Source organism: Lissotriton helveticus, chromosome 5_1, assembly GCF_964261635.1.
Source record: "Lissotriton helveticus chromosome 5_1, aLisHel1.1, whole genome shotgun sequence".
Classification (NCBI taxonomy): Eukaryota; Metazoa; Chordata; class Amphibia; order Caudata; family Salamandridae; genus Lissotriton; species Lissotriton helveticus.
In genome coordinates, this window is record NC_136065.1 from 2,017,005,670 (window position 1) to 2,017,030,747 (window position 25,078).

A 25,078-nucleotide genomic window follows, 5' to 3' on the forward strand; every position below is an offset into this window, starting at 1 on the left:
AGCAAATAGAGTTTCTACACCTCTATGGCCCCAGCGAAGCCCCGCAGTGGGCCGAAGACAACCTTCCCTCACACTGCCTCATGATGTAGTCGTCGGTGACCCAAGATAGGCAAAAGAGGATTTGCACACTGCACGTGGCAAGCCGCCACAGCAAGAGATGCTCCGACAACCGGCGGATGTCACATCGCGCAGCAAACAAGGAGCCCGTCATGCAAAGTGACCAGTCCGGACGAGCACACCGGAAGAAAGGCAGAAGTCGGTGCCACAACAGCGCCGCCTCGAAGAAAGAAAAGAGTGAGAACCGGATTAACACAGGTGGGCTGAACAGACTAACAAAGGGAGAAGACCGAGGACTCACACAGCAAGCCAAGAACACATCCTGACACGCCAGACAGCCACTAAGGCGGACGGACTTCCCTGGATACAGCCTCACGGGAGAACCGAACATAAGTCGCAGCAAGCGCAAACCGAGTCTCATCACAACGCTTCCCCAGGTGAGCGTCAATCAGCGCCCCTGGATACAGCCTCACGGGAGAACCGAACATAAGCCGCAGCAAGCGCAAACCGAGTCTCATCTCAATGCTTCCCCAGACGACCGTCCGACCCAGAGTGTCATCAGTCTTAAGTCAAACGGCATCCATGCTCCTGTTCGCAGATGCCACGGGTGAAGATCAGCATTGAGTGTCCGCCCACGCACCGCCTCAAGATGGAGTCGGCAGTGGCCCCAAGACAGGCAAGACAGGATTTGTACACTCTACATGTCAAGCCGCCACCGACGATCAACCTCAGCCAGGCAGAGACACTGGGCTGCTTGGTCCCTCATGACACCCGACTCTCCCAGCAAGTCACCACCATCTGTCATCCTGTCTCACCACATGGCTGGCAACCGCCATCACGTTAAGCCCTCAGCACATGCGTCAAACACCACTACCAGAGTACAGATGGACTGGCGTCCTACACCGTTGCCACACCAACCGACTAAAGAAATCAGAAGCTACCTGTGAACCTGGCCTACACCTGAACCGCGAGAGCAAGTCTTGGCCACGACTCATCCACTCATGCGGGTTGTGCCTGCGACTAAGTAACGGCTCCTCGGCGGTCCTGCCGCTGCCCCCAGTTGGCACACAAGCGGCCACACCGCAGCCCTCCTTCAGTCCCACAGCATCCCCGACAACGGGCCTCCCAGGCGGGAGAGCGAGCAGAGACATTGCCCCACCAACAGGTTACCAGTTACAGCCAAGCAGTTCAACAGAGAAAGTCGATCCGGCAATACCTCTGAATTTTCACCATGGACTCCATCCAAGTTCATGACGCATCCCACTATAAGGAACTGTTAGAACTCACTACAGACCATCACCGACGTCAGCAAAGTGGAACCCATGCAAGGCAGCTAGACATGTCATCAGTGAACTGACGATATGCAGCGGACGTCTCCAAGCCAGGGGTCGTGTCTTTAACCCCTCAGGTTAAACTACGGGTGCCCGCCGAGATGGTCCTGCTGCAAGCAAAGTCACCAGCTCATGTCTGACGTCTTCCTGCCACCTGGCACAGAAGACTGATGGACCATGTGGTGTTTGGTTAACTGTTTGTTTTGTCCCCACAGGTTGGACTAACGTTTTGTTTGTTCCTCAATAAAGTTGGGGAGGAATGTTGTGTCCTGCTGGACACGTTCTACTGTTCAGCAGGAAGCTGTACTCCCAGCCTCTCCCTTGAGGGCTGGACACACATGCACTCCCACACCCATTAATCACGGTTGTCATGAGTGACGTGCCCCGCCAATAAAAGATCCGAAACCGGTCCCAGGATGCTTGTTTCCGGTCCAGGGAAGACATGGCTTGGCAGTTCGGGCTGGACTGTTCCCATGGGGCACAGGGTCAGACTGATTTGCATAAAGCCATGTCTGAACTGGGGTGGCTGAGTGAACTAAAGAATGGTGGTGGATTAAACCCAGATCAGTTGACTGGGGGTGAGTGTTTGATTTGTTCAAACGCTCCGTCCATCATCCCCTTTTGTACCGCCAATAAAAGGGCCCAGGTGCACGTGCTCGTGGCCAGTTACTGCACCCAATCTCCTGGTGTCCGTCTCAGTCATTCGCGTCATGCGGGCCTGAGGCACTAATCTGAGCAAGCACTGTGTGTGTGTGTGTGTGTGTGTGTGTGTTTGTGTGTGTATATGTATATCTATCAAGTTACGTGATTGTGTTGTATGTTCTTGGAAGTAATATATCTGTATTTATTTTTACAGCATGGATCTCTCAACAGATATAAGAACAGTCACCCTCTCCGTGAAAGAGCACGCAAGCTCTCTCAGGGCATTCTCATCATCAGGTAAGATGTCATTCCTACACTCACTTCAGGTACACAAAAAGAAAGGCCTTTTCCTCTATCTTCAAGGTGGCAGTGTCCGAGCTTTTCTGTGCTCCCTGGAGAGAATGAGTAACATTATTTACAACATCAGTCAATGTTCGGTTCATGTTATGGATGAAGTCACCTGTTTCCTTTACTGGTATCCTGAATGTCTCATTAGGAAATCATGTCAGCAGGCCTTTAGTCTACAGTGTTTATAGTATGAGTGTTTGTAATCGTTCTTTGAGTGACTGATTCAAATTTAGAACATTTCTTCTATACCAGCACTGAAGGTAAACAAATTAATCCATCTGATTAAAAATGTTTTTTGTACTGCCACTGTCCAATTTAAAATCCTTACATAAAAAAGTAAATAAATATAGTACCTACCTAATAATATCAGCCGTAGTGTTATTACTTAAAATTTAGCTTCAGATCGATCTTCTGGCCAAGTGTACACTAAAATGGAAAATATTTTCTGGTGCCAAAGTTTTAAGGGTATTTTTACTAACTTTAGCCCTGAGAAGTCAACAAGAATTTCAAGATTTCCAAAACTGATGTCAAACCTTTATTTTGACAGTAACACTCTTCGTGTATGTTATATGAGGCAGGTCTGTCACTTTAATTTCTTAAATGTAGAATTTTATGACTGTATATTATTTAACTTAAAAGTCTATGACTAATTGAGAAAATAACCTCTCACACCTCAAATAAATTACAAGTTGATCTACAGACTTGTAATGGTGCTCATTATTCAAATTGTATTGTCCATTTTGCATTATGTTAGGCGACTCGGTGTTGGAATTCACGTCTGAGCAGGGAACCCCTAGTGTAGATGGTCTTTAACCAAATGTCCCCTCTTTTAGAGTATATTTGTTAGACCGGTGTTCTAGGTTTACAGTTAGCTTAATTTCTAAATTAATCCTCAAACATAAGGCAGGCAGCCAATACCTCCGGGAGATAGATATTATTCAGTGTTACCCAGAGTGGCAATATGCCTTCCCACAAAGTCTTTTCCACTCTCGCCTTTACTACGCATCCTCTACTATACAGATGCATTAATGACACATGCCATAACAGTGCATGCCTTTAACCATCGGAAGCACAGGTAAGGTATGTGTCTTTGTGTGTGTATTTTAAATAACAATAGGTAAAGGGAGGTACTTTTAGGGTTCAAGGGTGGGTAGTGGTAAAGGGAGCTAAGAGTAAATTTAGGGGTGAATAGTGCTAAAGGAATGTAATGGTAATTTCAGGGTTCAGGGCTGTGTGGTGATAAAGGGTTTCCCACAAAACAGGAAAAGAGTGTTCTTTAAAAACATGTACATATTAAATTATACTTGCCTTACATGTGTGGTAAATGGAAAGGATGATTTCATTATCCCTTATAAAAGGAGTCCCTTGCATAAGGAATAGGCTTCAGACCTTGCACAATAGTTTTTTTGCCTGTTATTCTGCAAACTATATATATAAAACTATTAACGATATGATATGATGACCCTGCCTTGGTTGCTGGTCATGCTAGCAGGTGCTGTCTTCAAATACCTCTGAATCCTAGCCAGCAGTCTGTTATCTGGATCTGGTACAACAAGCATGAGTTACATCTCTCTTTATCCTACAGATTTGAGATGCCATATAACATCTGGTGTGATGGCTGCAAGAATCACATTGGCATGGGTAAGTGTGGTACTTTATGCCTTTTTCAGCATATCAGTGGATAATGAGAGGCCATTACATGTATGCTTTGTGTCACACTTGACTCTTACGCTCTGGCCTTCTTTGTTATTCCGACTTTCTATTTCTCACTGTTAGAAATGGGATTTCTGGTTGCCAAGGCATTCGCTTAAGCCAGGCAGAAACCACCACACTAGTCAGGGCAAGGGAGTTACACCCTGAAGATAACCCCTGCTCACCCCCTTGGTAGCTTGGCAGAGCAGTAAGGCTTATCCCAGAGGCAATGTGTAAAGCGTTTGCGCAACACACTCACACAGCAGCGACACACTAGGTTCACCACCAAAAAAACTTCACGCAAGGTTCTAAAAAAATAAGCCTTTGTATTATCCATAAGAACACAATATAACATAATCACTTATACACGGTACCACCAGGCACTTGTCATGACTTTACAAATGATACAAATCCTTTGGCCAATCAGGCCACTGTAAAAACACATTACAGTAAGGATAACCAGTAATTACTGGCTAGAACTGAACTTAGCACAACACATTATGTCTAAACATCATTAGTAGTGCACTATAGTACCTACTAGCAGTGTGCACACATTAATAAAATCACTATCACAGTACATAGGGCCAGATGTACGACATGATTTTGCATGCGCAAACGGGTTTGCGAACCCATTTGTGCATGCAAAATCACTGTTGGCCATATACAATTCCTAAATAGCGAGTCGCAATTTAGGAATTGAGAGACCCAATTAGGAATGGGCGTTCCCTCCCTAATTGCGTCAGAAATGCTATGTGTGAATGTTTTATGACCGCAAATGCGGTCGCAAAACAATTGCAAATTACCACTCTCTTCAAGAGGGTGGTAATGCAGTCGCAATTCCATCCACTTTGTGACTGTTTCTAAAAACATTTTTTAATGGCAGGCAGCGGTCTCAGGGACCACTGCCTGCGCTTATAAATGAGACGAAAACGTTTCATTTAAAAAAAAGAAAAAGCTACTTTATTAAAAAACAGTTCCATACATGGTGGTCTGCTGAGTCCAGCAGTCCACCACCCCTGGCATTCCCAGTTGGCTCGCAAATTGCCAGAGGCTCATTAATATTAATGAGCCTCGCAATTTGCGTCCCCATTGGGAATCGCAAAACAGTGTAATAACACTGTTGTACATTTCATTGCGAGGCGCTAAATTAAAGGGTCGTACCTCTGGCCCATAGTGTGCAAACCTGGGCCATGTAACCCCTCTTACATGCAAGCATTAGCATTACATAAGTCACAAATCACTTTCTCTCAGATGAGGCTATAGGAACATAAGTTCCAGATACATTTGTGCACCCTAATGATATCCAGTCGTGCACCACAGCCCACTTGTAGCAGTGCACACACTGCTACCTCAACACCCCCATTATCGTGACACCTGCTCTCTCCTTTGGGGTACCTGGTGTCCTATGTACAGGCTTCCGGGCCACGAGCCTGCCTATATCCTGGAAGGTGGCAATTCTTGTCCCCGGGGGTCTCCGTCAAGGTCACATCCCATTCCAGGCACAATGCCACAAGCAAGGGGGCGAGAGTGTAACTCACCCTGTCTCTGAAATGAATAATGCCCCAATGCTTTGAATTTAAAGGAGCGGAGGTGCAACACACACACCGTTTCTGCCAGACATGAGCTACCCCAGCCCTACAATGCTGCGGCCTGTACGCAGCCCTCCGAGGAGGCCTCGTAGACGGCTGTAAGAATGGCTCACGTGGGCAGCCTCACCTCTGGTAACCAGGTGACGCGCTGCAGAGCTCACAGTGTTGTGCCGGGTGCAGCAGCCCTGGTCTTCGCCTTCTCTAGATGCTGGCCGCACTCTCAGCACTCCGGTCGGGCCCTCCTCCTGGTCCGCCAAGGCACGGAGCAGAAAGTCTCCCTTCGGCCGGGGCCTTTCTCCGCCCAGCTTCTCACAGCATTTGACCCGCCCACACCCGGACTCAGAGAACATGCGGGACTCTCCTTTTCTTCAAGGGAGCCCCGCCCATGTTCAGGCTTTCTCTGCCTGACTACCGGTTTGCGGCACAGCTGCTCTTGCCACGTTCATAGGAAGATCCCATTTCTTGGCTTAGAGGTGAACTTGAAAATTGCCGACCACGCGCTTCTGGTATGCAGAACCCCGCACTTCATGCAGTGCACCCCCTCAGGCAGCAACTGGGTCCCAGGGCGGTTCCTCCTGGCAGAGTGCTCTTCAAATCCAAGTCCGTTCAGTTCCAAGTAGGCACCACACATGGGGTCACAGCCCCAGTACTTATACCAGTAGGTTTCTTTGTCCTCCCCTGGCCCAGGGCTCTGAGCTCAGTCCAAACCTATTCTGGGGAGCACTTACAAATATCTTGTCAGTGCTCAACACTCCCCACTGTAATTTTAAGCCCTGGCCCAGACACACTACAATGGGGCGAAGCCATCATTGTGGAAGGCATACACAGCTCTATTCAGGTTCAGGTGCTACTCCTCCCACCACTCCAAATGCAGACCAGGCCTATTCAGCCTAGCGCTGACTCATCCAGACTCTCTGGAGCCACTGCACCTCCCAGGCCCCTGTCACTCCAAGGCCAGACAGTCAATATACAACATGCAGGCACAAAGACACACAGCACACAGAAATGTCTAATTCTATGGCATTTCTAAAATAGTGATAATAAATCCACAAACGCCAATACGCAGCATTTATCACCACTATTCCAAACATAACAAACTTGAGAACGCTAGCCCTCTCATGTCAGGAATTACCACTGAAGTACATATCACGGAATCTCCAATGCATCCCTATGAGAGGGCAGCCTTGCAGTATTGAGAAACCAAATAGGCTGTTTGTCATTACCAGGACATGCCACACATTTAAGGTACATGTCCTATCTTTTACCTACACCGCTCCCTGCCCATAGGGCTAGCTATGGCCTAGCTTAGGGGTTACTGATATGTAGTAAAAGGGGAGTCACAGACCGCGTTCCTTTCATCTGTCACGATCACTCATTTGACCGTGACTCTGTTAACAGTGCATCATTAGATTACATGGTTATACGATCCTCTAGTATAAAACCTGCTCAGCCAGCCTTCTGCTAAAGCGCCCCTGGAATATTTAGTAGTGTTTATGATTCACAGATTTACCACAAAGGGTGGGCTTATGGGGCTCCCCGCTGTCTGTTTTCTGGCAATGCTTCTTTCACTACACTCCTTCTCTTGTTCCTGTTTTTTAGGTGTGCGATACAACGCAGAGAAGAAGAAAGTTGGCAATTACTATACAACACCCATCTACAGGTAAAGTTCGGGTTGTAATTAACAGGAGTTTTAGCATTCCGTTTTTGACTGTGCAATCACATTACCTTATAAATAACGGCAGTGACTTGTTACCAGTTTAATGCAATTTAATTGCAGGGCTTCCTCCAGCCCGGTTCAGGGGGGCCGTGGTAGAGCCTGGCAGTGGCTGCGCTGGCGAGTGCATTACATGTATGCAGAAGTGCATGCACATACACTTTCTCCATGTGACCTTGCAGCCCATGAGTGTAAGGTTCTCGTACAGAACTGGTGCATTAGCGGCATTGAAAGGGAAGGCATCACTTCAGTGTAAAGCGTCTCCCAGGAATGCTCGTTGTGCTATATGAACCAAGGAATGTTAAAACGCAACAATGGACTTTCAGACACCCAGGAAATACAGTACTTTCCGTGCAGACGGTCCATGGTCTGCATTTACATAGGGTTTGTTAGAAATTGTGACAAGACTAAAACAGACTTTTTCTTTTACACCCTAAACAAAAGAAAGTAAATAAGGCGTGCCACTACTGAACTTGGGTTCCGTGTTCTAGTCAAACTCTGTGAGTGTTTGTATTCAACAAGCAAAGTTCCTCCATTGGTGGTTGGAGAAAATTATCATAAAGCTGAGTTGTGCATTGCAGCCCTTTCTTTGGGTGTGTGCTCTTTACCTCCATTATTTGTTTTGAATGTCATTTGTGAAAAAGTGAGTTTTTCCTCTTTACTGTATGACATTGTGTTACTTTTGTTATTTGAAATCGTGTGATCCTCATACATCAGTTGTTACCTTATGCTTTGTAATTATACTGTTCATTGTGTTTTGGTATTGTGGTGCTGTTGCTTTGTTTGTGTGTCTGTATGTGATATTTGTATAGTGCAAACCTAGCTAAAAAGGCAGCGGGGTGTTATCAAAGGCAATAGAGTCAGCAAGTGAGAGGAGAATGGCCTTGTTATTGGATTCTTACTGCTTTTTGATGTAGTGTTCTTTAAAAATGTGTGTCTAAAACTGTTTCCTAAATTGGAGCAGACGTTTTGTCGGTTTGTACGGATACAGGAATTTTGCTCTAGAATGATCCTGGGTGCATAGATGGAAAAGGCCTGCTGCCTTCTTATTTTTTACATTTCTTAGTTTCTAGTTTAATAGTGGTCTGGTTGCAAGTGAGCAGAAAGGGCAATCTTGTCCGCAAGATAAGCGGGGGCTGGTCAAGATGGATTTGTAATTGATGACGTTGGGTTTGAAGATGGTGCAGGCTGGCAAGATGAACCAATGAAGTTCCGTCAGGATGGGTGTGATGTGATCATATTTCAATCAGCGCTGGTTGAGCCCTGCTGCAGAATGTGGGATCTCAGTGAGTGCCAGTGTGGAATTGAGGGTCCAAACACCAAAGCGTTACCACCATCCAGATGCAAGAATATGTGCGCTTGAATAGTAGTATTGAAGCCTTTTCCTAAAAACATGAATCTTTTGGGATCTCGAGGTACCCACATGAACAAACTGGCATCTATTGGATAGGTATGCAAAATAGTGAAGGGCATTACCTATGAATTCCATTCAAGAATGTATGCACAGAAACCGTGCAGTGAGTTGTTGTAGTTTGAGGTTTCTCGTAAAACCACCCATCCGGTATAGGGTTATGGCATTTCCCCTTCCTGTCCCTTGTCATCTTTCCTAAATGAATGAATCTTGTAGCCAGACTCAACACACCGGCATTTGCGGCTCCTGCTCTGACAATTTGTTGGTTAAAGGATGCCACTCATTGAGGACCGAAGGCAGATGTATTCCCCACCCACATTCCACCGGCCAGAGTTGAGGGCCTCTGTTACAGAGATTCTTATGACAGGAGCCTGCAGAGTGTGTTTGTGAAGCACTCAGGCCGCTGCACCCTTTCTGTTGATGTGATATAGTGATCCTGAATCCTGAATGACAGTTACTAGAAGTACATAGCCACTTGACTATTTTACACCCCTTTTAAGGCAGCCTAAAATGATGTTAATTATTGGCATAGTCTACATTCAAAGTGCATTCTGCCCTAGTTGTGAATCCACTTTTATCTTGAGGCCTCCAACTCAGATTGCGGCCATTTAATCCACCGACTGAAGGTCGGAAAATGGAAGTTTGTTACTATAGCTTGCTTCTGTGTTTAACCCATACTTTATTTATTGAAGTTTTGCATACTGCTAGCTGGACCCGAGGGTATCGGAGCGGTTCACAGCAAATACAAATAAGCACCAAAAAGACAGTGTGGACGGTAAACAAGAACAAGGAGCACAGACGGGAAGTAAAAGTCTACACAGTAACAACATGAGCGCACTACAGGACGGAGATCGGGAGCGAATCAACCGGCTCTGGGATCATAGAGATAGTGGTCTTTCACAGTCAGACGAAGGGTTCTCGTTACGATCCAGAGCGCTCAAGGAAGAAGGCTTTGAGTAGCATCTTGAATTTCGGGAAGGAGGCGGTCATTCTGATATGGGGGGGGGGGGGGGGGGGAGTTCCAGATCCTGGGAGCATTACCCGCAAAGGATTTATTTGAGGTTTTGTGTTTCTGTGATTTCAGATGGATGAGTAGGAGCGTGTTGGAGCTTCTGAGGTTCCTAGGCTGACCGGCCCTTTTGAGTTTGGTGGCCAGATGTTCTGGTTCTGGTTTGCCTGTATGCAGGGCTTTGTGTGTGAGGCAAGCTGTACGGAAGTTGGCTCGTTGGTCAATAGGGAGCCACTTCAGATCCTTGAGTGCTAGTGAGATGTGCTCGTATTTCTTTGTTCCTGTGACCATTCATGCTGCGGCGTTGAGGGTAGTGGTCAGAGGTCCCAGGTGAGATTTGGCTGTTCCAGTCAGAGCTGCGATGCCATAGTCAATTCTGGAGAGCACCAGTGCCTGAGTGGCCTGTTTCAGATCTTTCGGGGGGAGGAAGGGTTTTAATTTGTAGAGAAGTTTCAGGTTAAGGAACGCACTTTTGGCCGTTTTTGAGATGTGTTTTTTCATGTCCAGTTTGGGGTCAAGAGTAATCCCTAGGGATTTTACAGAGTCTTTTGGCACAAGAGGAACATTAAGGGCATTTAAGTCTTTGAGCCATTCTACTATTTGGTGGTTTTCATCTTTATTCGAGATGAGGAGCACTTCTGTTTTATACCACTACAAGGCAGTGGCAGCATAAAATTGATGATTACATCAGTTCAGCTGGGTTACCTGTTTTGCTCAGCAATATGTTTATTCTGATGTAAATGGATCATTGCACAAGCAAAACTAGCTGACAGTTAACATGCTTATATAGCACAAAAACTACCCACTTGGGGTTTCCCGGTGCTATGTCAACAGGCGAGCAAACATGGTATGGTTAGAGGAGGTGATGGTAAGAGTCTTGTGTGTGGGAAAACAACATGGCGGATAGATTTTTAGATAAATGCAGCAATGCCAGTGTGCCAACTGCCAGCTGACCTTCCTCTCTGCCTTTCTTTTGTGGGACAGGTTTCGCATGAAATGCCACCTCTGTGTAAATCACATTGAGATGCAAACTGATCCTGCCAACTGTGATTATGTCATAGTTAGTGGTGCACAGCGAAAGGAGGAACGTTGGGATATGAAGGATAACGAACAGATTTTGACCACAGGTGAGTGTGTGCAAGGATTAAAATATTTATATTAGGGTGTAACAGGAAAGTAAGTGTGGCAGGTGACAGCTCGTGAATTCTTGGTGCTGTTCTCCATGTGATCTTGGTTGATAATCATGAGCACTATCTATTCTTACCTTCCAGTGGATCCTCATTAATAGTCATAAGCACGAGTAGTCCTGCCTACGCACTGGGACCCTGTAGCACTTTAAACATTATAAATATGTGTATATAAACGCTGTACCATAGTACCTTATATACATGTTTTCAAAAAAGGTTAAAAATTGCCAGATTTCATAACCTTCTTGAAAAGGAAAGGGAATATAAGACATTGTTAGCCAGTAGGCTTCCATGCTAAGCGTAGTGAAGAAAAAATGACACTGTCCCTTTAGGAGGTCACATTACATTCTGTATCCCATCGTGCCTCATCGGTGACAGCTCAGTTCATTTTTACGTCTCCTGTAGGTAGGATCCTGGGGCACTAACACTCTGCCTTTTTGGCCCAAAAATATTGAAAAATCTTTCCATAACCTTTTATTTGAGTCATTCAACATTTTCAGCACCTAGAGTGCAATTACATTTTGTTATGGCAGGAAATAGAATATTTTGTTGTCGGAATGCTCTCACTTTTTGTGAAGTGTCCTTCCTGTGGAAATAAGAAGGCTCAGAGAGATCCTGACTCTGTCTGCATTGTTTGCCTTCTTGAAGATCATCGCCCTGACACGTGTACACACTGTCGCACGTTTTCCGGAAGAACTCTCAAGGACAGAGATCAAATCAGGCTGCATGGGCTCCAATAAAGAGGACAAGGCACAGCAGCTGGGTCATCAAAAGGCCTTGGAGAAGTTAATACTTTTTCCAAAACGTCTTATTCTTGCTCCAGGGACTGTCCTAGAGGGAGATCCAGTCAGACACTATAAGAGGAGATGTAGAGTGATGTCTTGATTCAATGGAAGATAATGGAATTGGTAAGGATGACGTAGGTTTCAACGTATAATGTCTGATGTCTTTCGACAATGTTTTCAATGGCGAGAGTCGATGTGTTGTTGACGGCGACTTTGTGGAGAATGCTTTAACGTGGAGTGTATCAACGGCATCTTTTGATGGTGTGCCAGACACCGGCTCGCCGTGGTTTTGGGGGCCAGCGAGCGGGCCAGTCCACCAACCCCCCTCTGCTTCTGCCTCCAAACCTTCCTAGTCCGACATTTCAAGCTCATTAATAGCCAGTGGGTGGTAGGATCCACCATCACCTCCCCCACTGGTGCCCCATCATGTCGGACAGGTGGGTTTTGCAGATAGTTCGAAGGGGCTACACCTTCCCCTTCAAGGCTACTCCCTCAGCCATGCCAACTGAGTACCATCGTATGTCGGAGGGTCATCTGAGCCTTCACCAACAGGAAGTCACGGCTCTCTTGGGCAAGGGGGCCATCGAGCGCGTTCCTGCCCCAGAAGTAGGTTGTGGTTGCTATTACTACTGCTTTCTGGTACCCAAGAAGGACAAGGGTCTGCGTCCTATCTTGGACCTAAGAAACTTCAACCACTTCCTCAGGAAGGAGAAGTTCAAGATGTTGACTCTCGCTCAGGTCTTGTCTGCCCTAGACCCTGGAGACTGGATGGTAGCGTTGGACTTGCAGGACTTTTACTTTCATATCCCCGTGCTGCCACCAGAGTTACCTGCGGTTCATGGTAGGCCACAAGCACATCCAGTTTACCATGCTCCCCTTTGGCCTTACCAGCGTCCCTCTGTCCGGGGAAGAGTAGTGCAGGTGTTCACAGACAACACCACCGCTATGCGGTAGTGCAACAATTAAGGCGGAGTGGGGTAATGGACTCTGTCATAAGGACCTCCACCTCTGGACATAGCTGGAACATCAGGGCATATCCCTAGTGGTTCAACACCTGGCAGGTTCTCTGAACGCCATGGCGGACAAACTCAGCCGCAGGTGCATGATGGATCACGAATGGCGTCTTCACTCTGAGGTGATGCAAAGTCTCTTTCCGCAGTGGGGAGATCCTTGGTTATATCTATTCGCCACCAAAAAGAACGCGCAATGTTAGCAATTTTGCACGTTGGAATTTCTAAGGCGGCACTCATGGGCAACGCTTTTCGTCGCGAGTGGGGTTGCGGTCTTTTATACGCCTTTCCGCTTATACCACTTCTGCCCTGAGTGCTGAAGAAGCTCAAGCACGACCAGGCCCAAGTCATTCTTGTGGCGCCAGATTGGGCACAAAGAGTCTGGTATCCAGAGCTGCTCAACATGGCTATCAATCCTCCGATCAGACTGCCTCTTCGGGAGAATCTTCTGTCACAGCAGCAGGGGACGGTCTTCCACCCGAACCTGTCCAGCCTCCACCTCCTTGTGTGGAGATTGAGCGGCAGCAGTTGACGTCATTTGACTTGCCTCCCGAAGTCTGTGATGTAATCTTGGCAGCCAGGCGTCCTTCCACTAAGACGGTATACGTCTGCCGATGGAACAAATTTGTGACATGGTGCGCAGCAAAGGCTGTAGTACCACCTTATGCCCCGTTTTATGAGGTTCTCTTGTTCCTCCTTTCTTTGGCCCAGCAGGGCTCTGCTCTGGGCACTATCAAGGGCTATCTCTCAGCCATTTCTGCTTTTCTTAGGCTTCCTGATCAGCCTTCTCTTTGCAAATCCCCGGTTGTAAATAGTTTATTAAAAGGCATTACTCATCTCTTTCCTCCTATCCCCTTCGTAATGCCTCAGTGGGTCTTGAATTCGGTCTTGACCTATTTGATGTGCGCTCCCTTAGAGCCGCATCACAACTGTCCTCTCAGACTCTTAACTCTTAAGACTGCATTCCTGGTAGGCATCACATCTGCCAGAAGAGTGAGTGAGCTCCAGGTTCTTTCTTCCAAGCCTCCTTTTCTGGCTGTACATCCTGTCAAGGTTGTCCTAAGAAGTCGTCCATCCTTTCTTCTCAAGGTGGTCACCTCCTTTCATATTGGGCAAACCATCACTTTGCCCACCTTCTTTCCGCCTCCAATCCTTTGAAGAAGGAAGAGAGGCTCCACCATCTGGACCCAAAACGTGCGCTTTCCTTCTATCTGGATCGCACCGAACAGTTTCGGGTGGATGACCAGCTCTTGTTGGGTACGAGGGCGCCAAGAAATGTCCGGCCGTACACAAGTGGACCATCTCCAGATGGGTTGTTTTGTGTATTAAAGCCTGCTATGCTTTAGCAAAAAAGAGCCTCTAGTGGGGCTACGTGCCCATTCCACCAGGGCGACAGCAGCCACTACTGCTTTGGAACGAGGTGTCCCTCTTAATTACATCTGTCAGGCGGCTACTTGGGCATCGCTGCACACGTTTACAAAACACTACTGCCTGGACAGCCAAGTCCAGAGGGACTGCTTCTTTGGCCGTTCTGTCCTCCAGGACTTCCTGGGGTGAACTTGGTAAGCAGACCCACCTCCTTGGTTGCTATTGCTGGAGTAGCTATTCTAAGGTAAGAAATCTATAACTAATTGTTTCTGTCAGATGAACAAGTTATTTACCTTCAGTAACGATATATCTGTAAGAAACCTAGGTTAGTTATAGATTCCTTACCGCCGCACCCATCCTCCCCGTTCTGTGAACTGATTTCTAAGGTTAAGGACATCCTTTCAGGGCCCTAGTTTTGAGCACCAGTGGTCAGTGTCTTGCATGGCTCTGCGTTTCTGGCGTGGAAAGTCGTGTACAGAACTGACGTCCGTGCGCAAGGACATCATCTAAGTAGCTAACGCAACATCATCCCGGCGACCACGACGCCAATGACGGACGCGGAGCCAACAGACTCCACTTTCCGATGCTCAGAGGTACTGCTGACGAAAAAACTTTCCAGAACCAGTCTGATGCCTGGGGGTAATTCTAAGGTAAGGAATCTATAACTAACCTATGTTTCTTACAGATATATCGTTACAGAAGGTTAGTAACTTGTTCATCAAGGGCTAGATCTCAATCCAACTGAAGTATTTTACCACACTGGCTAATAAAAGGCATACTTCCAGTGTGCACCACAAGGATGGGGAACACTCAGTGTTGTGTAAAATACCCCTCACACACCAACAGGCCCCTTGGTGTCATGCTTCATCATCGGGGTCTTCGCACCCCGCTAAAGGGATGCGGCACGCTACCACCTGCGACTACGCGGGAGCGTTGACAAGAATTGACTATGTGTGGTGTGTGTTGAGTGCATGTGAGGGGATTAATGTGAGTGAAGGGTGTAGTGAAAAATTAAAAAGTACCTGGCTAGTGGGTGGTGCGAAAAAACTTTATTCCGTACCCCTAGCTGGTGCTATTAAAAAGGTGTGCAAAAAACGAGGTTAGTTGTCTTAATTAGGGACAAAACCTCTGGTGTGCGTCGACATGTTTCGGAACTGGTGTTCCTTCTTCAGGACGGGGCACAACTTCCCAACCCTACTCACGTATTCCTATAAAAATGTGTTATTCTAATTATTTTTTTAAAATTTTTTTAACAAAAAGTGATAACAATCTCACGAAGGCTAACAATGTGCCTACAGCGGTATCTTCGGTTCATGCACTTGCATGCCCTGAAAAAAAGAAAAACTTACTTTAGTTTGGTTGCCATATAGGACTGGCTCAGACAGGTGCAGTCACCTGGAGCCCCAAACAGTTAAATTAACCTGTAAAAAAGGGACATACATAACACACAACATATAAGACACACTTAAAGGTTTTTTATATATATTTTTTCTTTCTTTTGGACATATTCATAGTCACTGTTGTATATTGCGTCATGAGCATATCCAGAAACATCAGGGTAGGTAGGTGGATCCACAATCTGTGAGGGTAAAGAAGTAGTTTCAGTATTGTTACTCCTTTTACTCACTGTTGGACTCCACGCTAGATCTGGATATCTGAGAGTTGTTTTCGTGTTTCATATATACTCACGAAATCCGCCTAAATTGGCCTCCTTCTACCACCCTGTGCTGCTCCGCCGTGAATGCGTTAGCGAGCAACATTGCGGTATATATTGGGGACTTAGGTGTTGTCTCATTCGTTAATTAGCGGAAGTCGGAAGATGGCCATAAAAGGGACATCCGTGTTCCCGCCTATCGTGTACCTTTTCACGCTCTCAGTGTAACATGTATCCTTTTTTTCATTCGTTAATTACCGGGTTTCTTGGCAGAGCAAATACGGAGTGTCCGCTTCCCTGCCTATTGCGAGCCCGGACATAAGTTCCTGTCGACACGGGTCCTACTACGCATGCCTTGTTATTGAACTTTTCAAAGAGCACGCGCATGCGCATTTCGTGTTTGCTGTGCCCTGGTTTGCTAGTTACCAGCGCATGCGCGGACGTGTGAATCGCACTGATCTCGTGCGGTGTATCGGAAATACTATTGCTTTTCACGAACTTTGAATACTCTTTACTTCAATTCCGGGGCATCCCATAGGGCCATCATTAAGTCTGTTTGTCATGATGGGCAAAAGGCCTGAACAGAAGCAATTATTAGTGCTGTCCTAGTCCATTTATGTGCATGCTTTTAAAGGGCTTTCTGTGATTATTTATATCATTCTTTGGGTAAAAGACACATCAGGGTAGTTTGGTATTATAGGTTCTTCTTTTTCCAAACCCAAAAAAATGATAAAATGAAATTAATGACGTTGTAGTGTTTAAATTATGGTCCAGTAATTTGGCTCCATGGAATGTCATCATTAAGACCTGTAATATGGGTTCCCAAGCGAAATACCCATCGTTGTTCTTTCTGGAACAGGCCTGTATCAGATGTTAGACGTTCAATAACCGTCCAACGTAAATCATTAATGCAATGCTGAAGTTCCCAAAAATGTGATGCCATCTTGGTGGTCGTTTTTTTACAACGTATGTTGCTTTTATGTTCCCCTATCCTCACTTTGACAGGTCGGGTGGTCATGCCTATATATTCTAGACCGCATGGGCACGTTATCATGTAGACCACGTTCTTCGTGTTACAATTAGAGAACTGGCGTTGTTCCCATGATGTGCCATTTCTAAAGGTTAGGGTTTTGCTTTTTTGGGTTTGATGACAGCAGCTGCAATCGCCACAGGGGAAGTGTCCTTGAACCCCAGTCACATTCTGTCTTCCTGTGGGGTTTTGTCGTGGTCTAGTATGTACCAGCATGTCTTTGATGTTTCTGCCCCTCCGGTGTGCATGCATTGGTTTCTCAAAAACCAGGTCTCCACAGTTCAGTATTCCCCAATGTTTGTTTATGACTTTCGATACCTGGTTTGATATGGATGTATATGTCGTAACACAAATTGGTCTTTTGTTTGCTCCCTTGTCTTGTGGATTGTTTTCTAGAAGTGCCTCCCTGTGGTTGTTCCTTGCGCGTTTCATCGCCTTATCAATGGTTTTATCAGGGTATTGTCTCTGTATCAGTTTGGTTTTTAAATCTTTGGCCTGATTGTTGAATTGGTTCAATTCTGTGCAGTTTCTTCTGAGTCGTAAGAATTGACCATACGGTAGATTCTCCCTTAGGTGTCTGGGATGGAAACTATCGTATCGCAACAAACAGTTCCTGGAGGTGGGTTTAAAATGGGTGGTACTTTTCAGCCTTCCCTCCTCCGTGTATATATTCAAATCCAGGAAGACCATTGATGTGTTGGAGATAGTACTGGTAAATTTCAGGTACTCATTCTGGTTGTTGAGCCAGGTTACAAAACTCGTGGCACTGTTTATATCCCCATTCCATATGATGAAGATATCATCTATGTACCGTTTCCAGGTGTCAATCTGGGAACGGTATGGGTTATCTTCATGTAGGATCTTATGCTGTTCCAGATGGTGGACGTATAGTCCCGCTAGACTTGGGGCAAAAGTGCTGCCCATGCTTGTTCCATGGGTCTGTAGGTATAGGGTCTCCTTGTATTTGAAAAAATTGTCTTTCAAGGCCATGGTGATGCATTCTAGGACCAGGTTTCTTGGTGTCTGGTACTTCCATGTATTACTGAAGAGCACTTCCTCTATGATCTGTAGTGTCTCCTCATGAGGCAAGCTCGTATATAAGCTCTCCACGTCGAGGCTTAGTAGGAGCTGTGTGGATGGATCAAATTCCTTCTCTTCCAGTAGCTGTAAGACCGCTTTTGTGTCTTTCAAATATGTGTTTGTGGATTGTACCATTGGTCTTGTGGTAAATAAATAAATAATACCCTATTTTTGAGTGCATGAATGAATAACAGATAGCTCAATAAAATAAGAGTCAAGATTCGAGGTAGTGGGAGTTTTGCAGGTTTATTACAGCATAAGGACAGGATCAGGACAACCTGCACAGGAATAGGATGGCAGCGCTGCCGGGGGCAGGATCTGGACAAGGGAAGGAATAATTTTTAATAACAAAACATGAGCATATATACATAACGCAAACACATAGCATTACATTGCAATAGGCGTAACAGTGGGTGGAGCAGTAGGTGTGACGCGTAGCAGTCGCGAAAGATAAGGGTGAGAAGAAGGTGTAACAGGGCGTATACATAGACATGTGATGCAAACGTAACAGAATATGTCATGAATGGGGCGGAAACCATGGAGGGGGCTACCTGAGGAGCCGGGACCTCTAACCTAGTGGTGCGCGCAAACTGGCAATGACGTATTACTAGGAGAAGCTGGGGGCTATGAACTCTGTGCTAGGAGCAGAGACTGAAGTCTGGAGGGTCGGAGCGACATGTACCTAAACCCTATCTAGTATCTGATGTTTAGGGAACATGTTGATATAAACTAGAAGTCAAGAGGGGAAAGGCTAACAGACTCTAAGACTGGAGCATGCATTATTCTACATGTAGTGTGTGTTGAAGAATATTAAATGACCATTAAATACAGTATTCTCTAACATGGAGCCCTGAAGGCTAGACAATGACGGAAACTATTGATGCGATTCAGTAGCTTTAGGAATGCAGGGAAGGAGGGCTGAACTGATAACTGGAATCATAACATACTCTTGGCAGACTCAGAGGCAGAGCCAGGCTGGACCGGGCACTGCGAGGCAGGAAGTAAGTGAAGGGTCGAGGATACAGGTGGGGGCTGTATCGCTCCTCAGCGAGGCTTCAGGAGACAGGAGCTGAATCTAGTGTCCAGGCCCTTTTGAGGCCTAGAAACGGGGACTTTATAATAGAATAACGTGCACACTGAGAAACGTGGCAACGTAGCTTTACATAGGCCTGATATTCGTAGTATTCACGAGGACTGGAAACTGGCATACTAGAGGTGGACACAACTGTAATTGCGTCATTAATCGGACATGGGGAGTACATATGCATATTTAATCATGCACACATAACATATGATGGACGACACGTAGGGACACAGAACATGGCAAAATTTACTTTTCCACATTCCCTCCTTGTCACTACGTTTCCATCAGGAAACATCAATATTCATGATACCATCTATCATTTCATACAGTATCATTTGCTCATCTCGAATTCTCTTAGAACGGGATTTAGAACGGGACTTGGGACTAGGAGTTATACTAGGAATACAGGATGTAGCACACATGCCGCAAATCGCAGGGCCACATTGTATACAGAGGCAGCAGCTGAATATGATCGCTACTGCTATACCTAGAAAGGACAAGACTTTCCATCCCCATGCGGAAATTATATTCCAGAACCAACCGGACCATGTCCAGGTGCCTGGATCTTGGTGTAACAGATGGGCAATTTTATGGAGTCTGGTTATAGCTGAATAAACAGACGGCGCGTTATTTGGAATGAAAATGCAGCAACTAGATCCGATGACTCTACAGGCCCTGCCCCTATCGGCCAGTATGACGTCAAGGACGAGACAATTTTGCAAAACGACAAATCTCATAGCAGATTGCTCTTCGGTTAGGTTACCTAGAGCAGAGGCAGTCTCATTTACTACAGCTTCAAGGGTTCTTGTTAATCTACGGATTAACTTACTATTCTGGACAGGGCCTATAAAGAAGAAGAAACCTTTATTGAAATCGGTATATTGTTCTAGAGTAGTTTCAGTATAATCGACAATCGGGGACTCCCTTCTATGTCTAATGTGTACTAGATGTGTGTTTCTATGATAATCAGATGGGGCTAGAAAAACTGGTGGCAGTAGGAAGGCAATGTAACAGGTTCCCTCCCAATCGAGGGGCAGACGAACATATGCGGTCTGACCACAAATAAAATATGAATGACGTGAAGCTTTGAAAATAGATTTCCCACTGTCACTATACTTGACAACAGTAGTACAATCACTATGTCCTACATGTATGGAACCATTATTTCGGACACATAATTCGCCTTTGACTGGTAGTACTGAAATAGCAGGTAAGTCTGGAGTAGTATCAGACTGAACATTCAGGACCATGAAATTCGACGAATAATTACCTAAATTATACACTTCATTTTCTAGATCTAACCCGGTTCTGTGGGGGAGACCTTGCTTGTCTGGGAAACATGTACTGTTAAGAAAAGACATATCTGTTGAGGATGACGTTAACGTGGACCATGCCCCACACGAACCATTATGTGAAAAAGGATAAGGAAAGAGTGGCAGAACTCCCTTCGGTGTCTGGAAAGGGGGGAGTCGACCACACACCCAACAATTAGTGGCATTGCTGGACTGGTGTGAGTAATGTAACATGCGGATAAATGAGTTATTACGCATGGCGAGGCGGTAGGAGAGTTCATGAGGAGGCAGATCACTAAACGTGTGCTCTACTGTAGCATTAGCAGACTTATTTACATGTGAAACTGGGAAACATAGGTAAAATGCATAACTGGTGCAGGAAATCATAATGCTGAGAAACAATATGAAACATAGAAAAACGATACATCGGATTGAGTTTTGACTAACTCTCTCACTATGGGGGTCTATTTTATACATGTCAGAAACAGTCTAACCGTTTCACCTAGGGGAGGACTTAGACAATCAAACTGGCTGACTTAATTTACTAGACCGGAGTTTTTGTTTATACTCCTGCTGCGGAGTTTTCTCTAACAGGGGGGGTTTTGAATCAATGTCATTTGCGGGACAGTCCTTGAGAACAATGCTTTGGCAATCCTTCAAATCCTGGGAAATGTTCTTAAAGACGGGTTTCAGTCCATTAAAAAGTTTAACATGAGAAAGGTGCACCCAGCCCTTGCGTCCTTCCAACTTCACGGCTGTACGGGTGGTGAGGAGGACCTGTCGGGGCTCTTTCCAACGAGGCTCCAGCGGACTTGATCTGTCAAAGTTGCGGACCATCACCATGGATCCTGGGACGATTTCATGCGGTGCCACCTCGGTATTGTCTGGAAATGCGGCGGCAACCTGTGAACGACATGAGTTGAGGGCAGACATCAAGGAAGCTAGGTAATCTGTCAGCATATTACTTGAAACATCGGTAATACTTCGGGGTCTAGGAGTACCCCACATATTTGGGGGGCGGCCGAAAATGACCTCATACGGGGACAGACCTGATCTGGAATGTGCGACCATGCGCATATAAAATAAAGCGACTGGCAGAGCTACTAGCCAGTCCACACCCTTCTCTTTACACACTTTTGCAATACGGATTTTCAGAGTCTGGTTATGTCTCTCAACGAGACCGGCTGCTTCAGGATGGCGTACACAATGGAACTTCCACTGGTACCCTAGCAAAAGGGAAACATGCTTCATGAGTTCGGATGAGAATGGCTGGCCGTTGTCAGAATATATGACTCTAGGGAGTCCATAACGAGGGAAGAATTCACGAACCAACTGCTTGGCAGTGGTCGCGGCTGTGTAATCTGGGACTGGATATGCTTCTGTCCATCTGGACAAAGCGCATACAACTACAAGGACATACTTGAAACCTCGACATCGCTCCATCTGAATATAATCCATCTGGAGGACTTCAAAAGGGTGGTCAGGGGGCTGGAAACCACCTTGTTCCACCGGGACACTTTTACCTGGATTGAACTGACAACATATCATACAGGTACGGACTTTCTGCTTAGCTGCAGCTCGTAAATGCTTGTTGAACCAAATGTTCTGGATACTATCTAACATAGCTTTTTCTCCTAAATGTGCTGGACTATGTGCGGTATTAATAATGACTTGAACCATAGAGTCGGGGAGAAACCATGTGGTTCTACCCTTCGTTACCCATCCTTGATCTGTCTGGACCCCTCCTTGTTCGGACCATTTCTTGATTTCATCGGGAGTAGCATGTAACTGGATATCTATGACATCTTGAGTAGGGTCCTTAACTGTCATACATGTAATCGGATCTGGAGTATGTGTCATGTTAACTGGAATGTCTGGAGTCTGGGCTGTAAGCTTGGCTGTGCGATCTGCTAGATCGTTACCCTGGGAAATAATGTCAGTGACTTTCGTGTGTGCTTTGCATTTCATGATAGCAATGGATGTCGGTAAATGTATTGCATCTAATAGAGCTTGGATAAGGAGACCATGCTGAATCTTGGTTCCATGAGAAGTCATGAAACCTCTCTCCTGCCAGAGCACTCCAAAGTCGTGTACGACTCCAAATGCGTAGCGTGAATCTGTGTAAATATTAACTTTCAGGTTCTTGGCGTGTATGCAGGCTTGTGTCAGAGCAACTAGCTCTGCTGCTTGAGCGGACAGAGTGTCAATACGGTGTGCTTTAATAACGTCAGTGTCAGTAGTCACTGCATACGCGGCGACTAGTTCTCCTGTACTAGTTCTCATACATGAACCATCCACATAAAGTGTCAGGTCAGGGTCTGGTAACGGAATATCTGTCAGATCTTGTCTTGGCTTTGTCGTAATGTTAACTACTTCCACACAGTCATGTGGGTCAGGATTTGATTTAGCTGATGGTAACAGTGTAGCAGGGTTCAGGACGTTGCAGCGTCTGATTTCTATGTGTGGCTGGAACAGTGTCAATTCATAACCTGTTAGACGTGCAATTGTCAAGTGCTGAGTCTGTGTTCGGTTCAAAAGAACTTCTACGGAGTGTGGAACTTGTACTGTCAAGAAGTGTCCTAAAACTATGGAATCACTTTGTCTGATAGCTAGTGCTGTGGCTGCAACTGACTTGAGGCACGCAGGCAACGCCTGGGCGACTGGATCTAATGTGCTCGAAAAATAAGCACAGGGCTTGTTTTGTCCTGCTTGATCTTGTGTGAGAACAGATAATGCTGTACCTTCACGTTCAGTAACGAAAAGTGTAAAAGGCTTACTGTAGTTCGGTGTAGCTAGAACTGGAGCTTGGCATAAAGCTTTCTTTAACTCATTGAAACTAAGTGTATGTTCAGATGTCCAAGGGAGAACAGTCGATGCGGCTGCCTCCTGTGTCGTTAACTGTATCAGTGGTTTGGCTAGAAATGCATACTGAGGAATCCATTGTCTACAATAAGAAGTAAGGCCGATAAAGGCACGTACCTCCTTCTGGGTCTTGGGCTGAGGAAGACTCGCTATTAACTGGATACGGTCTGGTGTCAACTGCCTACCCCTCTTGGACAGTAAGTGTCCTAAGTAGACCACTTGCTGGACACAGAATTGAAGCTTCGAAGGGGACACCTTGTGCCCCATCTCGGCTAGGAAATACAGAACCGTCAGTGACGCTCGCTCGCAGTCACGTTCGGAACGGGCTGTGATCAGTAGATCATCGACATACTGGAGCAGGGCAGTGTCAGTTGGCATGTGAATGTTGTCTAGTTGTCTCTTGAGTGCTTGACTGTAAATACTAGGACTTTCTGTGAAACCTTGAGGAGCTCGTGTAAACATATAGCTCCTTCCATTTAAACAGAATCCGAAAAGAAACTGGCTGTCTGGATGAATTGGAACACTAAAAAATGCATTCTTGAGGTCGATTACTGTAAAGAACGTGGCTTCGGAATCAATGGCTGTCAATAGGGAAGAGATGTCTGGGACAACTGGGTACTGAGGAATAATACATTTATTAAGTTCTCGTAGGTCGATCACTAATCGATATACTGGGGGTGCATTTGGATCAGTACGTTTCATGACTGGAATGATCGGAGAATTACATACATTGGAGTCAGTTTCTACAACTACTCCTTGAGCGATGAGCTCGTCAATAATTTTGGATAAGGCTGCTACAGCCTCAGGTGGCAATCTGTACTGTCTGATTCGTGGTAACACTACACCTGGTTTCAGGGTCACACGATGGGGTGTGATTTGCATGTACCCTACATCAGTTGGACCTTGCGCCCATAAATGCTGCGGAACATTAGACAATCTGGGATCAAAATCACGTAAAACATAGTGACCCTTAAAGTCACGTAGGAACAGACGTATTCCCTCTGGGGAACAACATATAACTGCACCTAACTCTTTCAGTGTTTTAATGCCTAATAGATTTTCTGGACATGACTTAGTAAGTAACAGATCAGTAGTACGGGACAATGGACCTACTTCTAGAGTAACTGGCTTTGAAATCTCATTTACGATAGGTTTTCCTGAAAATCCAAGGGAAACATTTCTTGAGCCTGAGAGCGGAGCCCCTGGAACTTCGGCGTGACTAATTGTGGTCCTACTTGCCCCTGTATCAATTAAGAACTTTCTGTCTTTCCCTAATACTTGACTATGAACATAGGGACCTTCTTGATCTACAGGTATCTCGATGAGAGGCAAGCCTACCTCCCTCTCTAGGCTGTTTCATGAATACTGCTGGTACTCTGGATACTCAGACTGTGCATACTGGTACATCTGCTGTGTGACATGCTGGGTTGCAGCAATAGGCTGCGGTGCTGTAACTGTCTGTTGTGCATTCTGTGGCTGAGGAATCTGTGAAACTTGCTCTTGTCTAGGCGGACGTGGTCTTTCTTTAGTCTTACCAGTAGCTATGTTGTGTTTCAGAACTGCACACTCGTTTATAAAATGACCTGGCTGTTTACAATAGTTGCAGTTCCCTTTAACGGGAGCTGCAGGATGACTGGCTTGATTCGGACCCCTCTTCTGACTGTCTTGAGGAACAGATTGTGCAACTAGTACTTTCATTTTCGTGTCTTTCATACGTTTTCTCTCGTGTTCTTGCTCTTCCCTGATTCTATTCTGGTGGTACTGGAGCATCTGGAGCATCTGAGACGGGGTATTAGCTTGCCAGGTACTTTCAACTTTCAAAACTCGATTTTTAACTTGTGGACTTGAATTCTCGACTAATTTAGTAACAAAGAGATGAGGGTATGACTCGCTACTTGTCTTGAGGCCACTATTGATGCTAAAGCATTTTTCA

General features: G+C 45.8%; 1 protein-coding gene across 1 annotated transcript in view; it reads left to right on the forward strand.

Moving 5' to 3' along the window:
• Positions 1–25,078, forward strand: part of LOC144756187 (putative splicing factor YJU2B) — a 129,849-nt gene that overhangs the window by 22,935 nt on the left and 81,836 nt on the right. Inside the window, exons 4-7 of the mRNA XM_078645786.1 lie at positions 2,245–2,327; positions 3,964–4,019; positions 7,259–7,319; positions 10,778–10,920. Coding sequence (XP_078501912.1) covers positions 2,245–2,327; positions 3,964–4,019; positions 7,259–7,319; positions 10,778–10,920 — 343 coding nt within the window. The remainder of the gene's footprint in view (positions 1–2,244; positions 2,328–3,963; positions 4,020–7,258; positions 7,320–10,777; positions 10,921–25,078) is intronic.